This window comes from Ceratotherium simum, chromosome 36 (assembly GCF_057802395.1).
Source record: "Ceratotherium simum simum isolate JZ-2026a chromosome 36, ASM5780239v1, whole genome shotgun sequence".
Classification (NCBI taxonomy): Eukaryota; Metazoa; Chordata; class Mammalia; order Perissodactyla; family Rhinocerotidae; genus Ceratotherium; species Ceratotherium simum.
In genome coordinates, this window is record NC_141935.1 from 14,940,961 (window position 1) to 14,967,450 (window position 26,490).

General features: G+C 37.3%; 1 protein-coding gene across 1 annotated transcript in view; it reads right to left on the minus strand.

Annotated features, from left to right (window-relative positions):
- USH2A (usherin) overlaps positions 1–26,490 on the minus strand; it is a 761,558-nt gene that overhangs the window by 424,681 nt on the left and 310,387 nt on the right. Inside the window, exons 22-26 of the mRNA XM_087424358.1 lie at positions 19,943–20,073; positions 9,753–9,879; positions 7,444–7,545; positions 5,194–5,373; positions 3,610–3,740 (exon numbers count right to left, since the gene is read on the minus strand). Coding sequence (XP_087280484.1) covers positions 3,610–3,740; positions 5,194–5,373; positions 7,444–7,545; positions 9,753–9,879; positions 19,943–20,073 — 671 coding nt within the window. The remainder of the gene's footprint in view (positions 1–3,609; positions 3,741–5,193; positions 5,374–7,443; positions 7,546–9,752; positions 9,880–19,942; positions 20,074–26,490) is intronic.

Here is a 26,490-nt window from a genome sequence, read left to right on the forward strand (position 1 = left end):
AGGTACCAAATTAGGTAAGACAGAGGATACATATGGGGGTGGTGGTGAGTTAGGAAGAGTCCTGCCAGGTATGTAGAAGCAAGACTTTGGAGGATTTTGAGTGATATGGAAAAAAGTTCATCTTTCTCTTGTCTGTCTGACACCAAAGCCCATATTCTTCCACTACTATGTTGTGCTAGAAGTTCACCCTTCCAGTCATAAGAAGTACATACTGGAAATAAAATTTGGACTGGAATTGGAGAAAGCTATTAGGGAATCAGTACAATGGTGAAAAAATGATGAGAGCCATTACAACAAAGATAACAATGACAATGATAGCGAAAAATTATCTAAGAGGTAGTTTTAAAGCAACACAGCAGGACCTGGTAAACAGTTGAATGTCTTAGATGAATAAAAAGTCAAGGACACCCACTCTCTTTCAGGGTTGAGTGTGTTTTACCATCACGATATGGAAAGCATTAGAAAGAAAGACCAGCTATTGCGGTGGTTGTCGGGCAGGAGGGGTGAGTTCAACTGTAAACCTATTGAGTTTGAAATACCTATAAAACATCCACAAGAAACTTTTTTTGAGGCAGTTGAACATAGATAGGCCAGTAAAATGGAAAAAGTTCATGACAAGATAAATAAGATCATCCAGTTAGTATAAAAAGAGTGAAAAGAACAGACAGTTTTCAGCAAGACCAATGTTTTAAGGGGAAAGTAGAATAGATATAGTTCTTTGAGGTGACAATGATCTTGGAGAAGCCAGAAGGATTTACTGAAAATCAAGAGCAACGAGTATTTTGGAAAATAAGTAGGGAAGAATATTTTAAGGAAAAAAAGAGGACGACAGAGAAAGATTAAATAAGATAAGGACTGAAAATTATTTACTAGAATAGGAAATGTGGTGGTCATTGACAACTTGAGAAAATTGTTTTGCATGGAATGCGGTAGGGGCAGGACCATATATGCAGTACTTTTGAGGACTGAAGCGAGAAGAGAAAGTGGAAATAACCAGAGTAATTACATTCAATGCAATTGACTGCGAAGGGAAGGGAAGTACAACAGAGGAGGTTCCATAATCAAAAGGAAAAAAATTTAAGATGAATGAAGCTCAACTATTTCATATGCTGAGGAAGAAGAGCCGATGGAGAGGGAACATTTGAATTTACAAAGAGGAGATAATTTGTAGCACAAGCTCTTGCAGGAGAAGAGATGGAATCTAGAGTAAAGGTAGAAATATTAACTTTGGTTGATATTGTAATTGTATATTTGTTCCCCTTAGTCAGGAGAGAAGGAAACCAGGCTTGGCTCATAGATAGCAAAGTTTGTAGGTAGAAAGTTTAGAAGTTGAGGAGATTATGTTTGTTTTCATTATGAAAGTGAGAGACTTATTGGAAGACACTAAGGTTGTGGAGTTTTCCAGGTCCTGATATTCTTTTTCTTTCACTTTCCATTTCTAATCTCTTAGCAAATCCTCAAACAATAAATATTGTTGAATGGAGAAATTAGAAAACTCCATACTCAGTGCATCACTAGTCTTTGTACCTGTATTAGTTTTCCTACAGAGTTCACCAATCTGGCTATTGAAACTGACAAGCTAGGAGGCTCGACTGATTGATCCAGTGTTGTGGAGTTGAAGATACAAGTTCAGAGCACTGGCAGAAAAATGATTGAAGAGCTGTATTATGGTGTCTAAGGTAAGGACCAAGTAACTTAGAAAGTGGGCTAATAGCCAATGGTCTCATCATCTTGGTGAACTCAATAAGAGAAGATGAGAGAGCTGGAAGGATATGGGGTTGTATTTTGAGATTTAAGATTTTAGCAGTGAAAGCATTTTGAGTCAATCAAGTTCCAGAGGATAGCCATGTATCTTGAGGCTACCCAGTATAATAGGAAGAGTTCTTGTTGAGGATAACCTGTGAGAAGCCCACGTCCTCAGATAGGGAAGACTAGAATGTAAGTTCTGTGGAGGTCTGCTTCCTTTACAGTTGTGTTGGAAGTGCTAAATGAAAACCTAGTACATAGTAGGCACTCAATATATATTTGTCCAAATGTCTGATTCTTTAAAATTTATTTTATTAAAACTTACGTAAAGTTAACATTGCTATTTAATACAGTGGAAATTTATATTTCCAAAGGCAATGAATGGAGGAAGATGGAGGGCTGAAGGGGGCATAGCAGGATGCATGAGCCTCCAGCAGAGGTATGTGCTCCTCAAAAGGAAGGACCAAATGATAAATATATTTGCATCCTTCACAGAATTTATATACATATAGACAATTAAAGAATGTATAGTGAAGGTCACTAAGCAACATGAATTCATTTACATGTTCACTCATTCATTTATCCAACAATATTTATTGAGTACTTAACAAGTGCCAAGAGTTAAGCACTAATGATAGAACTGCAAAGAAGACAGCCCAAGTCCCTGTGTTCACAGTACATTCCAGTGGGAGAGGCCAACAGTACACAAGAGGACAAATAAGTACTTTAAGGAAGCTGAAATTTTACCAAATACCATGAAGGGATAAATTTCCACTTACCTGATCAGCAGAATTGACATTATATAATCTAGAAATGTGCAAAATCATTGAACTGAAAATTTCTTAGAATTCTAAAATCACTGGGATGTGTTTTATTACCGATTTGCCTAGATATGAACAGTGAAGTTAAGATGTCCATAATTATATCTTGATTCTATGTAAGTTCTTTAAACAACTTTTAAAAAATTAACATTTTAATAGCATTTTTAATAATGATATCTGGTCACATGATTAAAGGCAAGTAAAAGGAATTATACTTGCCCACTGCATTTAGAGAAACATATAAAAATGTTCATAGTAGCCTGATTCACCACAGCAAAAACGTGGAAACAAGCAATACATCATTGACAAGAGAAGAGATATATTACACAGCTGTGAGATATATGGTATGTGTACCTACACAGAGAAAATAAGTAACAATGTTGAGTGCAAAAAGCAATTGCCTAAAGGTAGAGTATAATACCACTTTTTATAAATTTCAAAAACAAGTATTTTTAGGCATTCGTACATGGTGTTCAAACTATAAAAATGCAAGAGGAAAATAAACACAAAATTCTGCTTACATATTACCTCTGGAAGGAGATGGGAAATGAGATAGGAGAGACCCTATAGATAGATGCAAAAAATTGATAATATTTTAGTTCTTGGGTTGGGTGGTAGGTTCATGAGTGTTCATGGTACTATTATACTTTATATTTGTGTGTGTGTCTGTGTAATATTAAATATATATATCATATACAATCTTTTGACCTACAATATCAAAAGATAATGAGGGAAGTAACATTTTTCACATATTGGGACTAAATTAGATTTTCTTAATTCCTTATATTTAGCCTATTTTGTTAAAATTATAATTTTCACAGTAATAATGGTCATTTAAAAAAAATCATCATGACCCTAAAACACAAAATGTTTCACAGGACTCCAAAACTAAAAATGACTTGGGGACAAAATGAAAACAAAAGTGAATTTGGAAACAAACCCCAATTTAGTATAATGTTAACACTTAGTATATTCATTTTAAAGTTGGCTCTGGCATTTTAAATTAAATTAAATTAAATTTAAATTAAATTAATTAACATACAGCAAGAAAATCAGGTCCATCTTTGTTGTAAGTGAAAAGAAGCAATCCATTCAATTGATCAGTTCTGAATTTCAAAGAAATCTCAAAGTCCATTCCACCATGAAACATATATGGATAAAGTTCCAGGAACCCTTTAAAGAAAAGAATATGTACATATTAGCATGTGCAAAACAATATTGCCAACATTGTAAGGGTGTTATAAAACACCCTTAGGACATATACTGCCATTGAGTGAATCTCTCACAAAAGAAGATGCAAATCAATGTTAAGAAATCCCCCTTGTAATTGTGCAGAAATGGCAGAATGAACTTGACATACCTTTTAAGAGGGAGCAATTTACACTCTAAATCATGAATATGGTTAAAACTATTACTGTTTTCTACAAGTATTAACAATAAGCAGTTACAGTGACTTAAGAGAAACTCTGAAGAAGACAGTGATGGGAAAAGAACAATGAAAAAGTGTACAGATTATGATATCATATAGCTTTCTGTTCTGAAGGTAGTTTAAGCAACTTAACTAACCAACTTCATTACAAATGTAGGAGGCAAAAGTGGGCTTTTATTTGAAGAACAAGCCATGTCTGCCAAGCCACCATATTTCCTTCCACCTCTTTATCCTGGTAGCTGCCAGGCAGAGACTGTAGGTGGGAGATATGCCAGGGACACTGCACCTCACCTTTGCTGCAGACTTTGGAGCAATGGCAATGAAGGTGGTTAGATTCTCTGGTTATATTCTCTTGTTAGTGCCTTTGAGTCAATTCTGACTCCTAGGGACCCTGTGTCCAGCAGAGTGGAACCCTGCCCAGTCTTTCTGTGCCATCCCCTCCCCTTCCAGCACTATATCAGACGATGCTCCGCTGCTATTCATAAGGTTTTCATGGCCAATGTTTCAGAAGTGGGTGACCAGGTCCTTCTGCCTAGTCTGTCTTACTCTAGAAGCTCTGCTGAAACCTGTCCACCATGGGTGACCCTGCTGGTATTTGAAATCCTGGTGGCATATCTTTCAGCATCCCAGCAACACACAGCCACCACAGCATGACAATCTATCAGAGGGGTGGTGTAGTTTCCTGACCAGGAAATGAACCAGGGCTGCAGTGGTGAGAGTGCCAAATCTTAACACTAGACCACCAGTATATTCTCTAGTTCTCCTTTAATGACTGACTTACCCCATTACATAACTGAAATTTTACTCTTAGGAATATTTTCAGTCTATATAACGGGATAAACAGGTATTTGTGGATGGGCTTGGTAAACAAAATTCTTTTGAAACATCTTTCTAAGTAAAACTGCATTCTAAGTAAAACAATTGACTTACAAATGGACATTTATGCCACTACCATATGTAAACCAAGAACTGCCATGTGCCACCAGAGATCTTACACATGAATACATATTTATGAGTCTTACAATTTATATTACATATTTAGTTTGAGAATATATTTATGTGCATCATGGCATAACGACATATTTCTGAGATACTGGGTTCATATGAGGTCAAAGTAATTGGAAAGGGAAGATTAAATTATGCCAAGGATAGAAGACACATGCTAAGCAATGACTCATATTGATTTTAGAACCTTACCTGTTCCTAGGAAGTGGGCTCCCTCTTGTAATGAACTGGGGCATCCCTCCCATTTGTTATACACGTTGATTTGCTCTTCAGAACTCTGCCAAACCAGAGGCTCCCAAATAGCAGAGGGATTGTAATTCTTCATAAAATACACATCCTTGAGACAGCCCACAAAACCCTTTTGGATTATGTCTGCAGGAGTTGACAGATATCAAGAAATATGTATTTTGAAAAATTCTTTTTAAGCAACTAACTTTGTGTGTCATGAAAATCAAATAGGCAATAGCTCTCACTACCTATTTACTGCAAACCTCTTAATGATTCACATAAACATCACACCATCAGCTATGGTAAGTGGTAACAATCATAATGTTTAGCCTTGGTTCAGACCCATCATATTTGCAGAAACAGATGTTTATGCAAAAGCCTTGGTTTTATAGTAGTAGGAAGAATATTGTCTCTTGAACAAACAAGGAGATTTCATCTGCTGCTAGTCTTAAAAATAAAAGTGCTATAACAAGTTTTAAAAGTAAGATTTGAAGGATGCGTTTCTATTAAGTCTACATTTACAGGTTAGTTCCCTCATGAACCAATCTGTCATAGAAGTAATTCAATAATTTGATTTCATTTTTAGGAATCAATGTAATGTTAAGCTTAATTTTGAAACTCCCCAGACCAGGTAAATGGGAGGTTTATGAATATAGAAAATAAAGTGGTAACAGGAGGTTGGGAAGGAAAGAAAGCGAGTAAATGAGAGAATCAGAGAGAGAGCAAGAAAGAAGCAGAGAAGGAGAGAGGGCACATTCAGGTGAGGTCGCATTTCATATGGCAACGTCCTTACCGATCAGTGCAGAGTGTAGTTCTTAGCTGTTGAGTTTATGACTTGATTCTAGGGAAGGCATTCACCAGCAATCATAGTTTTACAAGGTCAATTTACACGTACAATGTGAAATTATTTATTTGTAATGGAGGTATGTCCTCTGCAGGAAGGGGAGGGTACTTAGTATCGGAGTATGCTCTCCTGCTGGTGCCTGGATGTACCATAGTCAAGTAATCTCTGTGTGTGTGTGTGTGTGTGTGTGTGTGTGTATGTTTTCAAGGGACTTCTCTACCAGTCTAAAGTAGTTGAATGAAAGCCCTGTCTACTCTAGAGAGATTTCTGAGGAGGTAACTACAATCAGTCATGGATTTAAATACAATCCTCTCCAAAATCCACTGAAAACTTTTTATTCCTTTTGATCTTCTTCAGTGTGATTCCCTGAAGACCACCCCCCATCAACAATTTATACTTGTCTGGGTTCTAGTTTATTTGCAATATTTATTGAGTGACATTTTACTTCCTGGGAGACATCCTCTGCTCCTTGATGAGGACTTGGGAAACAACCCTAGAATCATCAGCAATGTATTTGGAAGGGTGATTTTTCTTCTGCCTAAGGTTAATTTCATTCAAGTTAGTTTTTATTCATTTCATTTTAGAGTTAGTTTTTCTCTCCTAAAAATGTAGGAATTACTTTGTTTGTGCCTCAATTATATCCTTTACAGCATTACTGGATTTATCTATTTATAGGTCTGTACCGTCTACTGTGGCAAAGACCACATTTTATTCATCTATGGATATCTAGGGACTGGTTTAATGCCTATTACATAGTTAGTACTCAAGGAATGTTCTCCACCCTATTTAGAGTATAAATCAAGCTCACAGTTTTCCATTCCTGAGTTGTTTCATATTCAATTTAAAATCTTATAAAAATTGACCCATAATCCTAAAATAACATACCTTTGACTGAAGGTATGTTATCGACTAACATATGACTAACGTATAATTCATTTCAGCAAAAGTTTAATGAACTCATTTTTTTTTTTTTTTTTTTGCTAAGGAAGATTTGCCTTGAGCTAACATCTATGCCAATCTTCCTCTATTTTGTATGTGGGTCACCACCACAGCACGGCTAATGAGGGATGTAGCTTTGCTCCCAGGATCCAAACCCACGAACCCGGACCACCAAAGAGAGCACGCCCAACCACTACGCCACGGGTTTGGACCCTGAACTCTTTTTATATATCAAGAACTGGACACTAAGAATTTAAATGCAAGCAATACACAGTTCCTAAATGACCTGAGGACATTTTTGACATATTGATACGGGAAACACAGCATGAGATAGAAAATATTACTATTATTCACACATTAAAATAATGTAACTTAATTCTATTCTAAATTTTGGGGACAACACATAAATTCTACACCTTTACTAAACTCACCAGGATCCTTCCTGAGGATGGTATAACCCTTCGGCAGCCCTCCCACAAACACGCCTGTGTTTTCTCCAATAATAGTACTACCATTTGGGGTGGCCGAGGAACCTGTGGAAAAGGAGATGAGAATTCCAACTTCAGCAGGATAATCTATTTCTACTAATTCAACAAATGATTAAACTCTTCTCTGGGCTTCTAGACACCACTCTTTCTTGGTTCTCCTCTTATTGGCTACTTTTCTTCACCGGTTCTTCCTCATCACTCCAACGTCTTGATGTCGGAATGACCTGGCCCTCCTCCCTTCTCAGACATCTTTCTTTCTCCACCTACAGGAATGCCCTAAGTCCTCTTGAGGGATGAATAGAGGGATGGGCACTCATGCAAACTATCAGGGCCAAAGACCAGAAGAGTCCCTGACTGTGTTGAATAACAATGCAAATTTCCTGTTAAGTTTTCTAACTCCATCCTTGTTAGAGAGAAGGGGGAATTTTTTTTTTTTCCAGAGCCCAAACCACTCTAATTAGCCCTACTTACATCTGGTCCCTTGGCTTTAGATACCATCCTTAGCTGACAACTCCCAATTGGTATCTCTAGTCTGGAACTCTTCCCTGAACTCAGACTTGTATCCAGGAGCCTGCTTGATATTTCCACTTGGATGCCTCATAGACTCATAGACTCATAGACTTAATACATTCAAACTGAACTCTGAACGTCTCTTTCCAAATCTGCTTCTCCCACTGTCTTGTCCACCTTAGTGATGGCAGCTACCTTCTTCCAGTTGCCCTGGCCCCAAACCTGGCAGTCGTTCTCCGCGTTAGTGGTTAGCAAATTCTTTCTATAAAGGGCCGGGTAGTATAAATTTTAGGCTTTGTAGAGCAGCCTCAAGCAGCCTTAGACAATGCATAACAAATGGGTGCAGTTGTGTTCCAACAAAACTTTATAAAAACAAACATGAACTGGACTTGGCCCTCAGGTGGTAGTTCGCCAACCCCCGCCCTACCTCAATCAAATCCTTTTAATTTAACATTTACAATATATCCAGATTTCTCGTTATAGCCACTGTTACTTCCTGGTTCAAGAAGCCATCACTTCTTGCCTAAATTATTTTAGAATTATCGCAGAAGCCTATAAACTGGTCTCCATGCTTCCGCCCTTGTTTCCCTTAAAATTTATTCTCAAAAGAGCAACCAGAGTGTTCCTTTTAAAGAAAGAAGTCATATCATGTCACTTCTCTCTCAAAGTGCTCCAATGCCTTAACTCTTTGCAAGTAAAAGCCTACAAGGCTCTATACAATATAGCCCTAGCGGTCTCTCTGATCTCGCAGCCTACTGCTAGCCCCTTCATCCCCTTTTTCCACACTGGCCTCTTTGTTGGTTCTTGACATACTACGTAGGATATGTTCCCACCACAGGGCCCTGGCACCTACTGTTCCCTTGGCTTGAAACACTCTTCTGGATATTTGCCTGGTTTACCCTTTTACTCCCTTTAGGTCTCTGCTCAAAAGTCACTTTATCAGAGAGGATTTCTCTAACAGTCTTTTATAAAATCGAAACATCCCCTCCCCAATACACACACAGATGCACACACATATACACCTTTCCCTCTTATCCTGCTTTATCATTCTCAGAATGTACCACTATTTGTTTATTCTGTCTCCTGCCTCTCTCCCGCCTAAAATGTAAATTTTTCTCTTTGTATCTGGAGTTCCTGGAGCAATACCTGGCACATAGTACGTGCTCATGAAAATTCCATATTTCCTGAATGAATTAATAAAAGCCTGCATCATCATACAGGTACTGTAACTGTTGTATAATTACATGAGGATGGGAGATAGAGGAGGATGGAAAGAATACTAAAGTTAGAATTGCAAAGACAGGATATGTGCCCCAAGAATGCTGCCTAACAATTTACCTTTTCTGAGACTCAGTTTCCTCATCTCTCAAATGCATATAATCATTTTTTTTATTTTACTTTCTTTGTCTTCTGGAGGTCAAAAGTAACATGAGAGACTTTTACATAAGTGAACTTTCACATAAGTAAACGCCCTTGCAAATTGTAAAGAACTGTAAAAGATACAAAATTGCTCCTGATGACTTTGTTTTTATTTTTGCTTTACTGAAACCCTGCATAGATGAGAAAATGGTTGCCAGACTTCATCATTTTGGGAGCACCACAAAGGCAAATTCAACAGTAATTCAGATGAAATTGAGTGGATATAAAGGTGAAAGAAGAGATTTAGAAATATAAACAACAGGAAAGTATAGTAACATCAGCATATCAAAAGAGCCATTTATATATATCAGAGAAGTTCTTACCTGTATATTGCCCATCGAGTGTGATTTGGCCAAAAGCCTGATGCCTAACAGCAATTATTTCATGCCATTTGCCATCACTATATTGTTTACCATCATCATTAGTTGTGGTAACTTCCACTGAAGACCCCTAAAAGAATGAATGAGTGAATGAATGAATGAATATATGTGTTTACTTACACATACACATGTATTTGTATATTTGTTTAAAACAAATTTCAACCCGATCCTGAAGCAAGCATGCACACATTTCAAACAGAACTCAAAATTAAAGCTGATGTTTAACATCATTCTGGCTCTTCTGTGATGTACTTCTGTCAACACCACAGTGATCAAATCTGAAAAGAATTTGTCTTTGGAATAAGAATCACTTATGAAGATGCTTGCATTTTGAGTACCCATATTCATCAGAAAGGTAATGAATTTTCTATTCTAAAATTTTAGATTTTAGATTTTTTGGCAGAAATATGAAAATTAGAAGAATTTAAAACTAATATAATACTATTCAATCAATATTGTTCTGAAGATAGGAAAATGTCTGGCAAATTCGTTTCTCTTACCTTTACTACACTATGAGTAACAAGAAGGAAAGAGATCACATTAAAAATTAACCAATTATTAATACATTGAACATAATAAGTGTTGTGGTTAAACTTAGTACTCAATGCTTTGTAGTCTAAACTCTAGCATTTATTCTTTTGCCTAGGGTAATATTATCATAGTTAAAAATGAGTTCCTAGGTGGATGATACTAGAAAATGGCAGATACCAAGGATAGAGATTAGCAAAAAGGAGGTGGGGGTAAGGAAACAGGTAGAGAAGTAGAAGAGAAACCTTCCGTCTTAGTCCTTTATAGTCTGAACACTCTTTCAGTGTGTATCATGGTTGGCACGATATAGGATGGCTATTTTTCAAACAACTAAAAAATTACTCTAAACCTTCTAAATGAAAATAAATTTCTTTCTCAAAGTTGGTTCTCTCCCAATCCAATAAAAATTTTTAAAAACCAAAAATGATATTGGGTAAAATATTACAAAATATTTTTTTAATTACTTGGAATGTTTCACCAAACTCTAATAATTTGGTAGACTATTTTTCAAAAAGAGAAAACTAATAATTATCTGATGTCATATGGCTGAAGATTTACATCACAAAAAATGCAGTGTTAATTATACCATCTTAAGTAAAGCATTTCTGTTTATATTTCCCTAAAATAGTTTCAGAAATATAACATGTCCATTCTACACATTTAATTGGCTCCTGTCAGGCCTCATACAGAGCATGACAACACGTATGACATACAGAATTTCATATTACCAAAAAACAGCTTTTAATTTCCCATGAGCATGAGTGGGTTGCTTCTCATGTGAACAATATCCCAACTTTTATAGACAACTCGACCAGCTAGAAAGATGACCATTTGGTAAAGTCCATTTTCTAGTCCTTGAATTTTTATAAGTTGACTTTCCGTGTGTCTCTTTCCTCTATATACTTTTTTATTTTCTTCAACCCTATTTCAACATTTTAATATTTTACAAACACACATTTCATTATCGTAGTTTAATAATTAAAACCAGAACTGGTGTCATGCCCAATTAATGTGCCCTGGTAGCATGCCCATTAGTTTTTCCATTAGTGAATTCAACAATACTAATGGGATTACTAGCATGGGATGCTAATTGGGCGTGACATAAGAAACTGGCTTACTTCTTAGCATACCCTTGCTAATGATGAAATTAATGAGCATTTTATTAAATGCTGTCTCATCAAAGTGTACTTAGTTAGCGTTAAAATTGTTACAAACGATGCTGCATTCTAAAGATCAGGTGTCTGAGTAAGTGGTTCTCCATATTATGTTTGGCAACAATCTGAAGCATTAATAGTTCTCTACATCAGAAATCACATTTATTGGAGACAAATTCAAGTACATAACATACAGCCAGGCTCAGTATGCCAAATTTGCTTTATACTTAGAGGAACTTAGCATATTATTCTTTGATGATCATATTAAGATTATTTACCCCTGGCAATATTAAGAGAATAATTCTGTGATCCATTCTGGTGTCATATCATGCAGTTTGTTCTTTTCATTTGGAAACTATCAGATGTGTTAAACAGGTGCCATTCAGAATTGTGTGAAAGGTTTCACTTTCACAGTTTCCTTCTAAGTGAAATCAGAATGATATGTGAATTTCCTGTTAATGTCACTGACCACAAAACATTTAAATGATAACAGTGAGTCATTATTGGTCAATAAAATATCATCTGAGCATGTATATGAAAATTGAAATTAATCAAAGAAAGAATGGGAAGATTACAGAGAACTATTGAAGACGTAAAAAAATACAGTAATTAAAAATTGGAGTAACTTTTCTTCACTGTGACTCTTAACAATGGTTCCAATGGTTCCAACTGTTTAGTCCATAATAGGCAAACACATATCATAATTTTAAATATTATTTAGAATCTTTCCGCCTTCCCCTAAATATTTAATCACACAATGAATTGGATAGTTGGAAGGGAAACTGAATAAATTTTTACACCTATTGCCTCTATGTAAGATTATATTATTACATAAGGAATATATTAATTAGTTTCTTAAGATATTTTAAAAATAAGCACACAATGACTTCAAGTTATTCTGAAACTATGTGCTAGACAGTAATTTTAAATTCCTACAATATGCTCTTTTCACAAGTCAAAATTGAATTATTTTGAATGGAGTCAGGAACAGTAATTTAAAAATAACCATCAGTAAAAGTCCAAGTATGTAACAAACCAACAAAATAAAACAAATAGGAACTAAATTTTTAAATAATCATTAAAGAGCTGGAAATCTTATCCTAGAAAATGGGTAATTTTCTTCAATTATGAGTAGTATTCTACCAACAATTATCGAGCCAGTCAGTCAGCCAATCTGCCAGCAGATATTTATTTATTGAGTATCTACTACGTTCTAAGGACTGTGTTAAGCCTCAAGGATATGTTTGTGGAAAAAAATAGACAGAATTTACCTGCACTAGATTGTACAGTCTGATCAGAAAGACACTTTAAGCAAATAACTACTTGTCTGATGAGTACAATAAGGTGTCCATTAGACAATCTTGTCTCATTTAAAGACACAAGGAAAGAAAACTGGCTTAAAGTGGTATCTAAAGTATTTAAAATAAAAATAATTTGAATGTCAATGGAAGATATATGAAATAAACTTCTAAACTTCTTTAAACCTGGGTAGCTCTTCTTTGTGCAAGAAGCTGTATTTGTATTCCAGCCCAAAAGGAGAACAAACAATCAAAGAATATTCCAGATTTTCTCCATTCCTCGGTTTCAACAATCCTTTGTCTGAAAATATGGGGAACTTTCATTAAAAAGTTAGCAAATATGTCCAGTTAACCTGCAGTAGAGTATAAATTCCTTGGAAGTAAGGAATGACATAGTCCCGGCTGGCTTGAGCTCATTGTTTCATATAGAGATAGCATCAGGACCCATGAGCACTTAGTGTATATTTTGAATAAATTCAATATATATATATAGAATAAATTGTCACTTTCATGAAAATACAGATAACTTTTGCCTTGGGGAGAGTTATTATTATTCCAGATAAAAATGGACTTGTCGGGCATCATTAAACCCTCCCCATTCCCTTGCTCCTCCAACTTCTGGCTATAATAATTTTATTAGTACTTGGTTGGCCCCCATGAACTTTGTACAGATTAGGATTCGGGTACACAGGGTAGTGACAGGGCAGCTGGGAAAGGGGGAAAGCAATGGCCCTGATGAGCACTCTAAGTAATTGTCTGAGGGAGAAGGGTAGGGAGGCAGAAACAAAGGGCAATGCGTGAATGTTTCCCTGAACTCTGTTGTCATGGCTTACACCAGCCTGTCCAACCCATCATTGAAAAGGAGATGAAAATGATGAGACCAAGAGAGTTTTCTGGCAGCCATTCTCAGGGTCATAATGACAATATTGTGGCTGAGCAGATTTAAGGATCATTGAACCACTTTACCTTCCTATTCTGCAGAATCTTAAGGTATCCCATCCTCAGAAACAGATACAACACTGTAAAAAGAGATGGCAGTTAAATAGGTTTTGGTACCCTTTCCAGCGTGAGAGGAAGGAGGGTTTCCCCACACCAATGAGCAAGCAACGCTCCAGGACACCAGCTGGGTGTCCTACAATCCAACTCAATTCTGACACTATCCACCTGGAGATAGCATCAGATTCCACAGGGTAAGGCTCAGTCCTACAAGACAGCCTTCCCCCAACTTCGGACGCCAGCTGCAAGCCCAGGTTGTTACCTGTGCTTCTGACTGACCAGCTACAGATTGGAGATTTCCATGACCTCCTCCTTGGACTTCAGACATCACTCACAAGTGCAGGTTGTCCTGTACTTCTGACCCACTGGCTATAAATCAGAGGTTCCAAAGACCCCCTCCTTGGGTTAGACTAATTTGCTAGAGTGGCTCATAGAACTCAGAGACATTTTACTAACTGGATCACCAGTTTGCTCTAAAAGGATATAACTCAGGAACAGCCAGATGGAAGACTGGCACAGGCCGGCCCTGTGGCTTGGTGGTTAAGTGCGCGCGCTGCGATGCTGGCGGCCCGGGTTCGGATCCCGGGTGCACATCGAGGCACCACTTCTCCGTTCATCCTGAGGCCGAGTCCCACATACAGCAACTAGAAGGATGTGCAGCTACGACACACAACTATCCACTGGGGCTTTGGGGGGAAAAAATAAAATAAATAAAATCTTTAAAAAAAAAAAAAAAGACTGGCACTGTGCATAGGGCAAGACATGGAGAAGGGGTATGGAGCTTCCCTGTCCTCTCCTGGTGCACCACTCTCCCAGCACCTTCACATATTCACCAACCTGGAAGCTCTCCAAACCCAGTCCTTTGGGGTTTTATGCAAGTTTCATTACATAGGCACTATTGATTAAATTATTGGCCATCAGCAATTGATTCAACCTCCAGCCCCTCTCCCTTCATGGGAAGTTGGGAGGGTAGAACTGAAAGTTTCAACCCTCTAATCACAGGGTTGGTTCTCCTGGCAACCAGCTCCCATCCTTAGGAGGGGTCCAAAAGTCACTTCATTACCATAATAAAAGACATCTTTGTCACTGTCATCACTTAGGAAATCCCAAGGGTTTTGGGAGCTGTGAGCCAGGAACCCTGGACAAAGACCAAATATATATGAGATATATTTTGGTTATCTGAATGACTAAGTATATATTTGTCTTATAAATCACAATCATGCTTCAGACCTGGTGAAGGCATTTTTGGATTCATTCTGCAAAGACGTTGCCCCATGTTTGGATTGTGTGCGTGTACACACACATTAAATACTCAAAAACTGTGATGAACAACCTATGCCCAGTGTACTATTACAAATGTAGCTTTGGGACGTGCATTGTGATCTGGAATCACACTCATAGACCCTAGTATGGACATTTACCATGACGAGACCAATATAAGTGTGAGGCAGCTTGAAACCACCACGGCACATGGTCCTGGGTCCTATCACTTTCTCCTCTGTCCAACTCTAGCAGAGACTCTACTCCAATCATGGGGGAAGGAGGTCCAGAGGAGAGGAAGGCAGGAGTGGCTTGCTGTTCCTTTCTCATTTCTGCATTCCCATTGCATCACTGCATTGCACAGTGCCTGGGGTACAATAAATTCTTAACAAAATTTCATTGAATGAAATAAACATAATGCAGTGCCAGTTCTATCACTAATCACTGTGGGACCCTAGTTAAGCCTCTTCATCTAAAGCAGGATGAAAACAATACCTACTTCAAGTGGCAGCTTCAGGAATGAAAGAAGATAATTAATGTGAACCTACTTTGTATACTTTAAAAGCTCTATGAATAAATGGTTTTAAGATCAAGGTTTTCCTCCATCTTGCTTCTTCTCAAATATCTCCAGATATTAACAGATTAAGGACAGGAAAAAGCAGAGGCAGATTTTTTTTTCTCATTGGCAATCTTCTATTTTACTGTACTGTTTCCTTCCTTTCTTCTAATGATTTTTGTTGATTTTTACAACTTAGCATATCGGGTCTTTTTTCACCTTGTTAATTTGGATGTTCTGTGGAACATTTTCATTCTATTAGTAACTAATTTCTTTTTTCACATTTAAAATCAAACATTTTTGCCTACTTATTTTATGAAAGTAAGACGCCTATATGATCTATTCCCTTACCTTCTCCCTCCACTGAGTTGAAACCTTTAGAAACTTCTAATTCACTCATCTTTCCTCTTTCTTCAACTCTTAGAAATTTTAGCACCGAACAATTATTAGAGGCTTTTTTTTTTGGCCTTTGCTATATGTCTCTTCTATTTCAAAGATTCTTATTTGGCACTGTAAAACACATTTCTTGTCACTCTGTCGTTAAATATTTAGGTTGAACTTAGTAATACTAGGTTTACCACTGCTTTTCCTTTTCAACTTTTTGGACTCTTTTTTTTTTTTTTGCTTTCTTTTGGTCAGAAAACTTGCTGAAATGTTTCCCTTCAATATGGTACATGGATGATATTTTATCTGAGCCTCTGGAGAGCAACAAGCATTTTTCTTTCATGTTGAAAAGCAGTATGGTATTGTAGCTAAAATCATGGTCTTTGGAGCTGGATGGTCTGGGTTTAAATCCAGGGTTGGTCGCTTATTAGCCGATGCCTTTGGGAAAATTAATTTAGCTATGACTCAGATTTTTCACCTGTAAAATGGGCATAATAATGAGATAGAGACAGCTTGAGAGACTCTATGTCTAACCACGCCCCCCATCTTATTCTCACAGTGTGCTTTGGAGAAAGGCTTAGAACTGCACACAGGCAAGCTAACCAGCAACCAGTCAGTAACCAGTAGAGAGAATGACTTGTTAGCAAAATATTTAAGTCCTCAGCCCAAACTGTTCCTTCATGCCCTGATAAGAAAATGACTAATGCTTTCTTAGATTCCCCAAGAATGTCACATTCAGCAGATCCGAAACTGTTGTCTACGGAGAGGTGCCTAATGGTCTGAGGTCATTCAACACCTGACACTCCTGAGACCCCTCCCCAACCCCGTTTGCCTTATATAAGTTGTTCCCAAATCAGTTTCCCTTTAAGATGGCTTTTTTTGTGTTTGTGAGGAAGATCAGCCCTGTGCTAACATCTGCCAATCCTCCTCTTTTTTTTTTTGCTGAGGAAGACTGGCCCTGGGCTAATATCTGTACCCAACTTCCTCCACTTTATATGGGATGCCACCACAGCATGGCTTGACAAGCAGTGTGTCAGTGCGCGCCTGGGATCTGAACTGGCGAACCCCGGGCTGCCGCAGCGGAGCGCGCACACTTAACCGCTTGCGCCACAGGGCTGGCCCCTAAGATGGCTTTTTTTTAGGACAATAGTCTGCCATCTTCCAGTCAGCTAGCTCATCGCTTAATAAAGTTTCTCCTTCTTCACCACCTTGTCTCTTGATGGATTGGCTTTTGTCTCACGGCGAGCAGAGTGACCCCTTGCTTGGTATCAGTAAGAGTAGCTATCTCATAGAGTTGTTGTGAAGTTTAAGTGCATGTGTATTTACGTATAGAGAGAGAGCACTTAGACTGGCTGGCACACAGAGATCCTATAGAAGCACTAGCTTTGCTTAATCTTGACAAGAACTTGATGAGTCCTTTCAATAAATTTGTAACCAGTTGTTTCTTAAATCAGATATTCTCTCCTATTTTATATTTCATGATTTTCTCGCATCCTTCTTTTTCTTGTGAATGTGTTTTTGTTCTCTTGTTTAATTTCTTCTTAATAATATTCATAATACCCTTCATTTTTCTTTATCTTTTCATGTTTTTGTTATATATTTTAAGAGATTTCTTCCACTTTACCCTCTGACCTACTAATCTGAGGCTCAACAGTGTCTCTCCTCTAATTAATCTACCTAAGGTTTTTCAAATGAAAAATAATATTTTTAGTTCTGTAATTGAATCAACTGATTCAAATTTGCTGATTATTTTTTGGATTATTTTCCTCCAACTGCCATCTGCTTTGCCTTCTGAGACAGTTTCTTCTTCTTCTTCTCTCTCTGGCTGCTGGATCTGTTTGGGTGTGATGCCATTTCTTTTTTGCTTACTAACTGCCCAGTTATTGGCATCCCTTTAGAAGTGGCAATTCTAGGGGACACCCAGAAGTCCTTGTGCCTGAGGACCTACAACATACCAACCAGACCGTTATCAGGCCACTGTCAAAACACCAGGAGTAAACCTTTATTCCCCTGGTCTTCCAGTTGCCAACATGTGGCCTTTGTAAAGCAGGAAGAACTCAGCCTTCCCCTTGAGTTCCCCTGTGGGGGATGATGCTCTGGGCACAATGCTCAGATACACCTGGTCCAGCAGGCCTTGCCTTTCCTCTCCAAGGTGAGCGGGCCACCAGGGTGTATGAAATTGTGATCCTTACCCAGAGCTCTTGGCCTGCGATCCCAGATGTTCCTCAGATACAGAGGGGAAAAGTCGTGCCAACTTTCCAATGTAATGTTAAACATTTATTTTGCAAGCATAACTTACGACTTAGATCAGCAGTTTTAAGTTGAAAAATTGAGAAAAATGGAAAGTCAAAAAATCTTTGACTTAGTCTCACTCATTTCTCACTTACTCACAGGCCCAATACAGGGCTTACTGTCAAATGCTTACTAATATTTGTTTAACTAAAGGGAAGACAACTGCTCAATGGTTTCCCACTGCCCTTAGGAAAAATTTAAACCTTCACATTTGCTTACAACGCCCTAAATGACTTAGAGTCTACCCAGCTTTTCAACCTACCACTTTGTTCTCTCTTCTCCAACCATATAAGATTCATCTCAATGTATTGAGTATGCCATGTTCTTGTTTCCCTCAGGCACTTAACATTTGCTATTTGCTCTGCCCGAAAATTTTATTCCCAGCACCTGCCCTCATCTCCCATCAGTATTTCCTCTGTCCTGCCCTCCTTCAAACACATGTCCTCTCATACAGACATATACTCGTCCTGACCAACTTTTCCTCATTGTTTTGCATCTCAGTTAAATATCACATTTTCAGAGAAGACTGACAACTCAGAAACGAGAGACCTTTCATTTTATGCTGCCGTAGTACACAGCATCTCGTACTTCTCTTTCATAACATTTATGAACATTTTAAATTAATTTTTACTATATCCTTTCTAGATTGTTCATAAGGGCATGGTCAAATTTAACTTTAAAACTGTTGTAAGTCTGAAATATCCAGCATAACGGTATACCTAATAGGCACTTGAATATCTGCTGGTGAACAAATGAAGAAATAAAGAAAGGAAGAGAGAGAGAAAGGAAGGAAGGAAAGAAGGAAGAGGGAGGATAAAGAGAGACATAATTTTGCTCTCAAGACAAATAAAAATAGATGTATTTAAATTTATTTAAAAGTTCTAATCTTTATTATAAGGTAACTGTCGATGTAAATAATCCATAATCAACCTATAAATCAAAATTGGGGTGAGTTTATTATGAGCCAGGTTTGAAGACTATAGCCCAGGGCCTTCCTTCCCAAGGAAGGAAGGGCACCAAAGAAGTGGGGTGTACAGAGTGTTATATTCCATCTTGGAACAAAGAGCGTATATCACATACGACAGGAAAATCTCTTTAGCTACTGTCACAAGATGCTTAGCTGGCACAGCAGGTCAGTGGTCAGCAGGTCAGTGGTCACAAGGTGAGCACAGCAAGTTGGTAATTAATCCTTAGTTTCCAGGATGAGATGCTTATCCTTAGAGAAATGCCAATATGGGGGGAAGCTACATCCCTATCTTTAAGGGCATCAGTCTTGTCTTTGGGACATAGTAAATGTTTAAAGCAGATGTACAATGCATGCTCAACAGGCAACATCAGGCCCTTTTGGAAAAACAAGGTCAGGCTGAGTTAGTTTTAAACCAAATGGCTTCCTCACATACTTCAATATACCTATTGCTTTTCATTTATTTATCATAGCACATGCTTGTTAAGAATGTAAATTGAAAGTTAGCTCTGCTATTTGAGCTGTGGGCACGTCACATCACTTTGTAAGTTTCATTTTCTTCATTGGTAAAGTGAGGATAATAATAGTGCTTACCTCTAAGTTTTTTGGTGAGGATTCAGTGCGAAACCATAAGCACTTACCTTAGTACCTGGCACCTAGTAAACTCTCAAAAATATCAACTCTCATGATTACTCATTTACCTGAGGATCAAAAAGAAAATAAGGACGTCCATTCTTCAACTGAAGTGCGAAATACTCTTCCTGATTGCCGGGTGATGCCGCAAAGACAATCAAACCTTCAGGCACCCTTGTTCGAAAGCTGGCCTTAATGCCTGGTGAGACAAGTGCAAGCAGCACATCGGTGCTGGGGTTTTGTTGATTCTTCCTGATAAACGTACATTTACTTTCATTATTATTTATGATGTAGTGAACACAGTCAAGGAATTATACACAGCAATGTACTGGGATGGTCCCAGCCATTTGGTTTTAAATATATCCCATTATGAATGCCGACCTGTACTTGGAAACTCCAAGCCTGCACTCCCACTAATCAATATATAATGAAGTTTAAATTTATGCAAAACTCATCAACATAAAAAGACATGTTGTCAACCCAAAATTGGACACTCAGAGTATCAACATGAAAATATTATCATAGCCATAAAAATAAATGGGTTTTTGACATGAGTGAAAGAAACACAGGGGGCCTTGTTTAAAATACTTATGAAGTTTAAAGAATCAGTCCAGTAATAGAAGGTAAAAGACCTGCCATGAAGTAGCCCAGAGAGCTAATTTTCTGGAACCACATTCTGTAACCAAACGGTCTGCAGCCTTCAGAATTTCAGGGTCTCCCCTCACCCTGCAGATCACTTACCAGCACTGCCCTAGACACACAATGCTCTTGTCTCACAGAAATTTCCCCAGCTCAGGAAGCCAGGGAAGCTGGATGGTTCCATAGATGTCTTCCCACCACCACCACGTGGCCCCACCTCCATTCTACCTGGTATCCCACTCACTCAGTGCATACTGTGGAGCTCTTCCTGTGTGTAAGGCATTCCACTCAATGTATTGAAACTATTAAAGAAGTTTAAGAGGTATGATCTTTGTTCTCAAAGAGTTTCCAGTTGAGTTGGAAATATAAAATGTACGTGTCTTAACAGACAAAACATATGGTGAGATTTAACTAAGAGTTCAAGAACACACATGAGAATCAAATATCAGCTCAACAGCACAATATTGAATCATTAATGAATACTGATTTGAGTAGCAATACAGTCAACTAGAATTATGAAAGTTTGAAGAAAAGAGAGCTCTCTTTAGGCTGGGTTGGTAACCAAAAGTCCAATATCGGGAGGGGGATTTAACCTGGGTTCCATAGACTGCAACTATCTCAGGAACCATATCTCATTCATCTTTCCACCTCCAGTATATCACATAGTATCTAGGGGTACTTAGCAAGTATTTTGAGAGTCTAGATGAGGAGAAAGGAGGTGAGGGGTGCATTAGAGGTAAGGGAGACGATTTAGCACAGGTGTAGAGGCAGGACAACAGAGGTCATTTTGTGAGCACTGAACTGTCATTTTTTCAATGTGCATCTATGGAACATTAACATTTGTTGAATACTCTGCTACACACTAAAGAAGAAGAACTAACAAGCCAGTGCTACATATTAAGTTTTAAATGAAGAAAAAGACAAAAAACCCATAAGGAGTCTGATAAATGATACAGAGATATTTACAAGACATAATTTGATTTGAAGGGATTAAGGAAGGTTTCAAGGAGAATATGATGCTTGAGTTCGCTTTCAGAGAACATGAAGGACTGGGGGAAACTGTACAAGGGCCTAGAGGTAGAAAAAGGATTAACAAAAGCTGGATGTGAAGGAGGGAGTTGAGAGATGAATCTGGAGAAATAAGCAAGACCACTCTCAGCCCACATGCCATAGATTATCTGCCTTGAGAAGTTTGCATAGGAGACAAAGATGGAAAGGAAGTTTGTGTTGCCAGTATCTTTAGAGTGAATTTTTTAAATATCAGCAAAGGCAAGCCAGGGATGCAGCCTTCAGACTTTCCAAAGAGGCAACTCAAATTTTTCCTGGACTTCTTAGTTTCTGTGTCTTCATCTTCTAGGTTTTATGCTTTGGGCTCTTTTCAAACATACTTGTCCTACTGATTTTGACATTTCATTGCCTCACACTCTCTGATTCTCCTACTCCTGCCTGCTAGGATATTATGTTCTTCCTGTTAGACTCAGTACCTGGTCCATCCTGGCACCTCTCTCACTCCACAGAATAAGATTGTTCATCCCAACAAATCACCCTTCAATATTCAAACTCACTTGAACCCCTGTTACTAGCTTTATTACTCCCATTTATCCTACTAAGTGGACTGAAAAGGTTGAGCCACCAGATTGGAATTTATTCTACAGACTAAAGAAAGGCATTAAAAATTGGGTGGAGGAAAGGAATTGGACGCTCAAAGTCAGGATGGGGGCATCCAAACTAATGGTGGAATGTATGGAGGATACAGATAATTTAGCTACAGAGGAACTGGTTAGGATATCACTGTGCTTTTAGGGAACAAGAGGATAAGGATTTTAATAAAGACTGACAAGTAACTAAATGGATTGAAAGAATGGACTCTACATATTTCAGAAAAGACTAAATTAAGACATGTTGATATGACAATGTGGGGCAAGATGGTCAATTTTTTTTCACCAATTACTGAGGGAAAAGTGGCACTATTAACAGAAATAGAGAGGTCAGGTAAAGAAGAAACTATGGGGTTGAGGATATAAGTTCAGTTTGGGGCACAGTAAGTTTATTATACTAATGATGTAAAAAAGTATCCATCATTTAGAAACAAGAAAGTAAATCTCAGAAGAGGAGATAGGGCTAGAAAATTAAATTGGCAATCATCTGGCAAGAATCCATGTCCCTGGAAGACAGATTGTAGAGAAAGAAAAAGAACCTTTGGGGGAAATGCCCTACATTTAAGAAAATTAAAGAATAGGGGCAATAATAAAGTTAGAACAATTGGGATAATATTGTAAACTGGAAGCCTATATATGAGAGAACCTTAAGAAGGCAAAGTTAGTCAACAGTGTAAACACTTCCTATAGGTCCAGAATAATTAGAACTGAAGAAAAGCTTACAGAACTTGTAATTACTAATCATTAGACGTAATCTTTTTCAACTGAGGAGAATGGCCAGAGTCCAAATTGCTGGGTAAACTGGAAGAATCTGATAGTCACAAATATATATATATATCTACATATATATACATATATATACACATATGTATTATATATATATATATCTACACAAATATACATATATCAATAAGAAAAAGACAAATGACCTATTAGAAAAATGCGGGCAAAAGGCTCTTCAAAAAAGATGATGTCCAAATGACCAATAAACATGAAAAAGATGCTCTGCATTGTTAGCCATCAGAGAAATGCAAAAAAACTAAACGTCCACGGGAATAGCTAAAATGAGATTGCAAATACAAACTGTAGCCAAATATGTAGAGCAACTGGAAAGCTCATAAACTACTAGTGAGAGTATAAATTGGTAAAACCACTTTGAAAAACTGTTTGGCAGTATTTATTAAGTGGTCCATGTATCTTCTAAACGTATGCACGCCTTTTGATCCAGCCATTCCACTCTAAGTTATATATCCCCCTAAAATACATAGGTTCTGAAAGATATGCAAGTATGTTTATAGAAATACTTTTCATTATGCCATCAAACTAGAACTTACACAAATGCCCATCAGCTGTAGAAAGGATAAATAAGTGTGACACAATACAGCAATGAGAATGAACAAATTATAGCTACTTGTAACTACCTGTGTGAATCTCACAAACACGATATTGTGTGAAAGATACTAGGCACAAAAGAATACATACTGTATGATCCCTTTATATCAAGTTTAAACCTAGGCAAAATAAATCTATGGTGTTAGAAGTCAGGATAGTGGTAACCCTGGCTGGGATTTAGAACAGGGCACAAGGCTGGGCTTCTGGGGGCCCAGTCGTGTTCTATATAGTAATTTGGGTGCTGGTTACATAAAACTGCTCAGTTTTTGAAACCTGTTAATCTTCACACTTATGATTTTTGCACTTTTTTTATATATGTTAAACTTCAACACAAAAGTTTGCCAAAAATTAATAAATAACAGAGTCACATAAAATTCACATACTATAGAACTATAAAAGCTGAAAGTGAAAATTCTTTATATTCCTACCTGCAACCCTCAGAAAAACTATTGCCAACAAATTTTCTCTTTACTGAAATTGGATTACATCATACATACTATTCTGCAAGCTAAAAAAATCTTTTAATAAAAATTATACATATTTTAGGTGTACTACATGATGATTTGAAATACATATACATAGTGAAATGATTACTATGGTCAAGCTAATTAACATAGCCTATCCTCACATAGTTACCATTTTTTTGTGTGTGATGAGCGCATCTGAAATTTACTCTCATAGCACCTCTCCAGTGCTCGATAGAGTACTATTAAATACAATCATCACGTCTGTACATTAGATCTCTAGAATTATTCATCCCATATTAATTAAACTTCCTACCCTTTGACCAACATCTCCCCAGCCCCTGGTAACCACCATTCTCTCTGCTTCTGTGAGTTGACCTTTTTTGTGTGTGTGATTCCACATATAAATGAGACCATATAGTCTTTGTCTTTCTCTGTCTGGCTTATTTCACTTAGTATAATGTCCTCCAGGTTCATCCATGTTGTCGCAGATGGCCAGATTTCCTTCTTTCTCATGGCTGAATAACATTCCATTGTGTATATATACACCACATTTTCTTTATCCATTCATCCATTGATGGACACTTGGGTTGTTTCTATATCTTGACTATTGTGAATAAAGCTTTTGCAAGTTTTTTTTCACTTATTAACACATAGCAGATATCTTTCCACTTCAGTTCACAAAGACATAAAATTTTCTCTAATGACTAAATACATTTACTATAGTTTATTTTATAATTTTATCATAGATAACATTTAGTTCATTTATCATTTTTTATATTAAAAGCAGTACTGCAACAAACATTTTTGCTTGCAGATTTTTAGTCTCTAAGATAAGGTTCAGTTGATGAGAGCAAATATTTAAAAATTTCATAAATATTGCTATATTACCTTTCAAAACTAATAATTGATTCACATGGTTTTATATAGTGTGAATGGCCATTTCGCAGATTCTAGCCAATAATGGGCATTTCAAAATCTGAGATGCAAAGAATGAGAATTCAGTGTTGTTTTAATTCATTTTTTATATTATCGCTGATAGTGAAGTTTTCATATATATATTAGCCATAAAAATGGCCATATATTTTTCCTGGAGTTGTGCAGACAAATGTCTTTTGCCAATTTCAAAGGGTCTATTTATTTATTTTCACTTGATTTATTCTAGTTCTTTATATATTGTGGATCATCATATATCATGAATCACCATTCTCTGTCTCCTGGATTATTATAATTGTCTCCCCTAACTGATCTGCCTTTTTCCATCCTTGCTCCATGCCACTCTCTCCTACCACACATATGCACACAGAGTAGTCTATTCTAAAATAACAGCTAGAGTGATCCCATCAAAAGACAATTCTGGTCCTGTCCCTCCTCTTTTTCGTGCCCACCAAGGGCTACTTGTTTTACTCCAAGTAACAGCCAAAGTCACCACAACAGTCTACAAGTTCCTAAATAATCCAGTTTACACTATGCCTCTTATTTCCTATTATGCTTCGTCTCCCTTTCTCCCCTCTGGGTACCACAGTAATTGTTCTTCTCTATGCCTGGAAATATCTTTCCCAGGCATCTGCATGGTTTGCTACCTCACCTTTTACAGGTCTTTTCTCAAATTCAACTTCTTTGAGAGGCCCATGATGACTGGTCTATCAACAATTATAACCACCCTTCTGCTGTACCTTTTTCCATTGCACTCATCATCTCCAGCAGGCTCTGTACTTTTATCGTTTATTTAATTCACCTCCTATCTCCATCCCTTAAAATAAAAACCTAGAACAATGCCTGCTGCATTCTAAGCCCTCAATAAATTTTTGTGGAATAATTAGATGTTGATCCTTTGTCTATGTAGATGTTTCAAATATTTTCTCCTCTTTTGCTGCACGCCTTTTAACCTTATGTTGTTGTTTTTCACTATCCTATAAACTAAAATGAAAAGATGCAAACTTTTCAAATATTTTTCTCAATTTATTCTGGAATTGGTGCTTTCATTGGAAAGTACTTTCCTATCCACAAAATAATAAAAAGTAGTCTTTGATATTTTCTTCTAGCATATTCATGACTTTGTTTTAACATTTAAAATTTTAGTCCAGATGATTCAGCTTCCCATTGGGTAGCGATGGTGGCCTAATACAAATCTTTCCACATTTACTCTAAAAACTATTCTGAGCAAGAAGGAGAACATACAACCACCCATAACCCAAGTCTACAGGGTCACTAGGAGACAGAGAATACTAAACACTTCAATATGTGAAGTAGAGAAATAAACATTCTAAACCAGTAGAGCCAGCGCTAGAGTTCACACTGGAGTTGACAGTAAGATAGACATTGAATGGAAGAAAGGACAGGACAGCAAGGACCTAACCAAGGCAAAAATCACATAAAATCACCTCCTGAAAGTCAGTCACTTCCAGAGTGGAAAAACACTGAGAACGGACTTAAGTCTGCTGGGTCAAAATGCTGGCTACT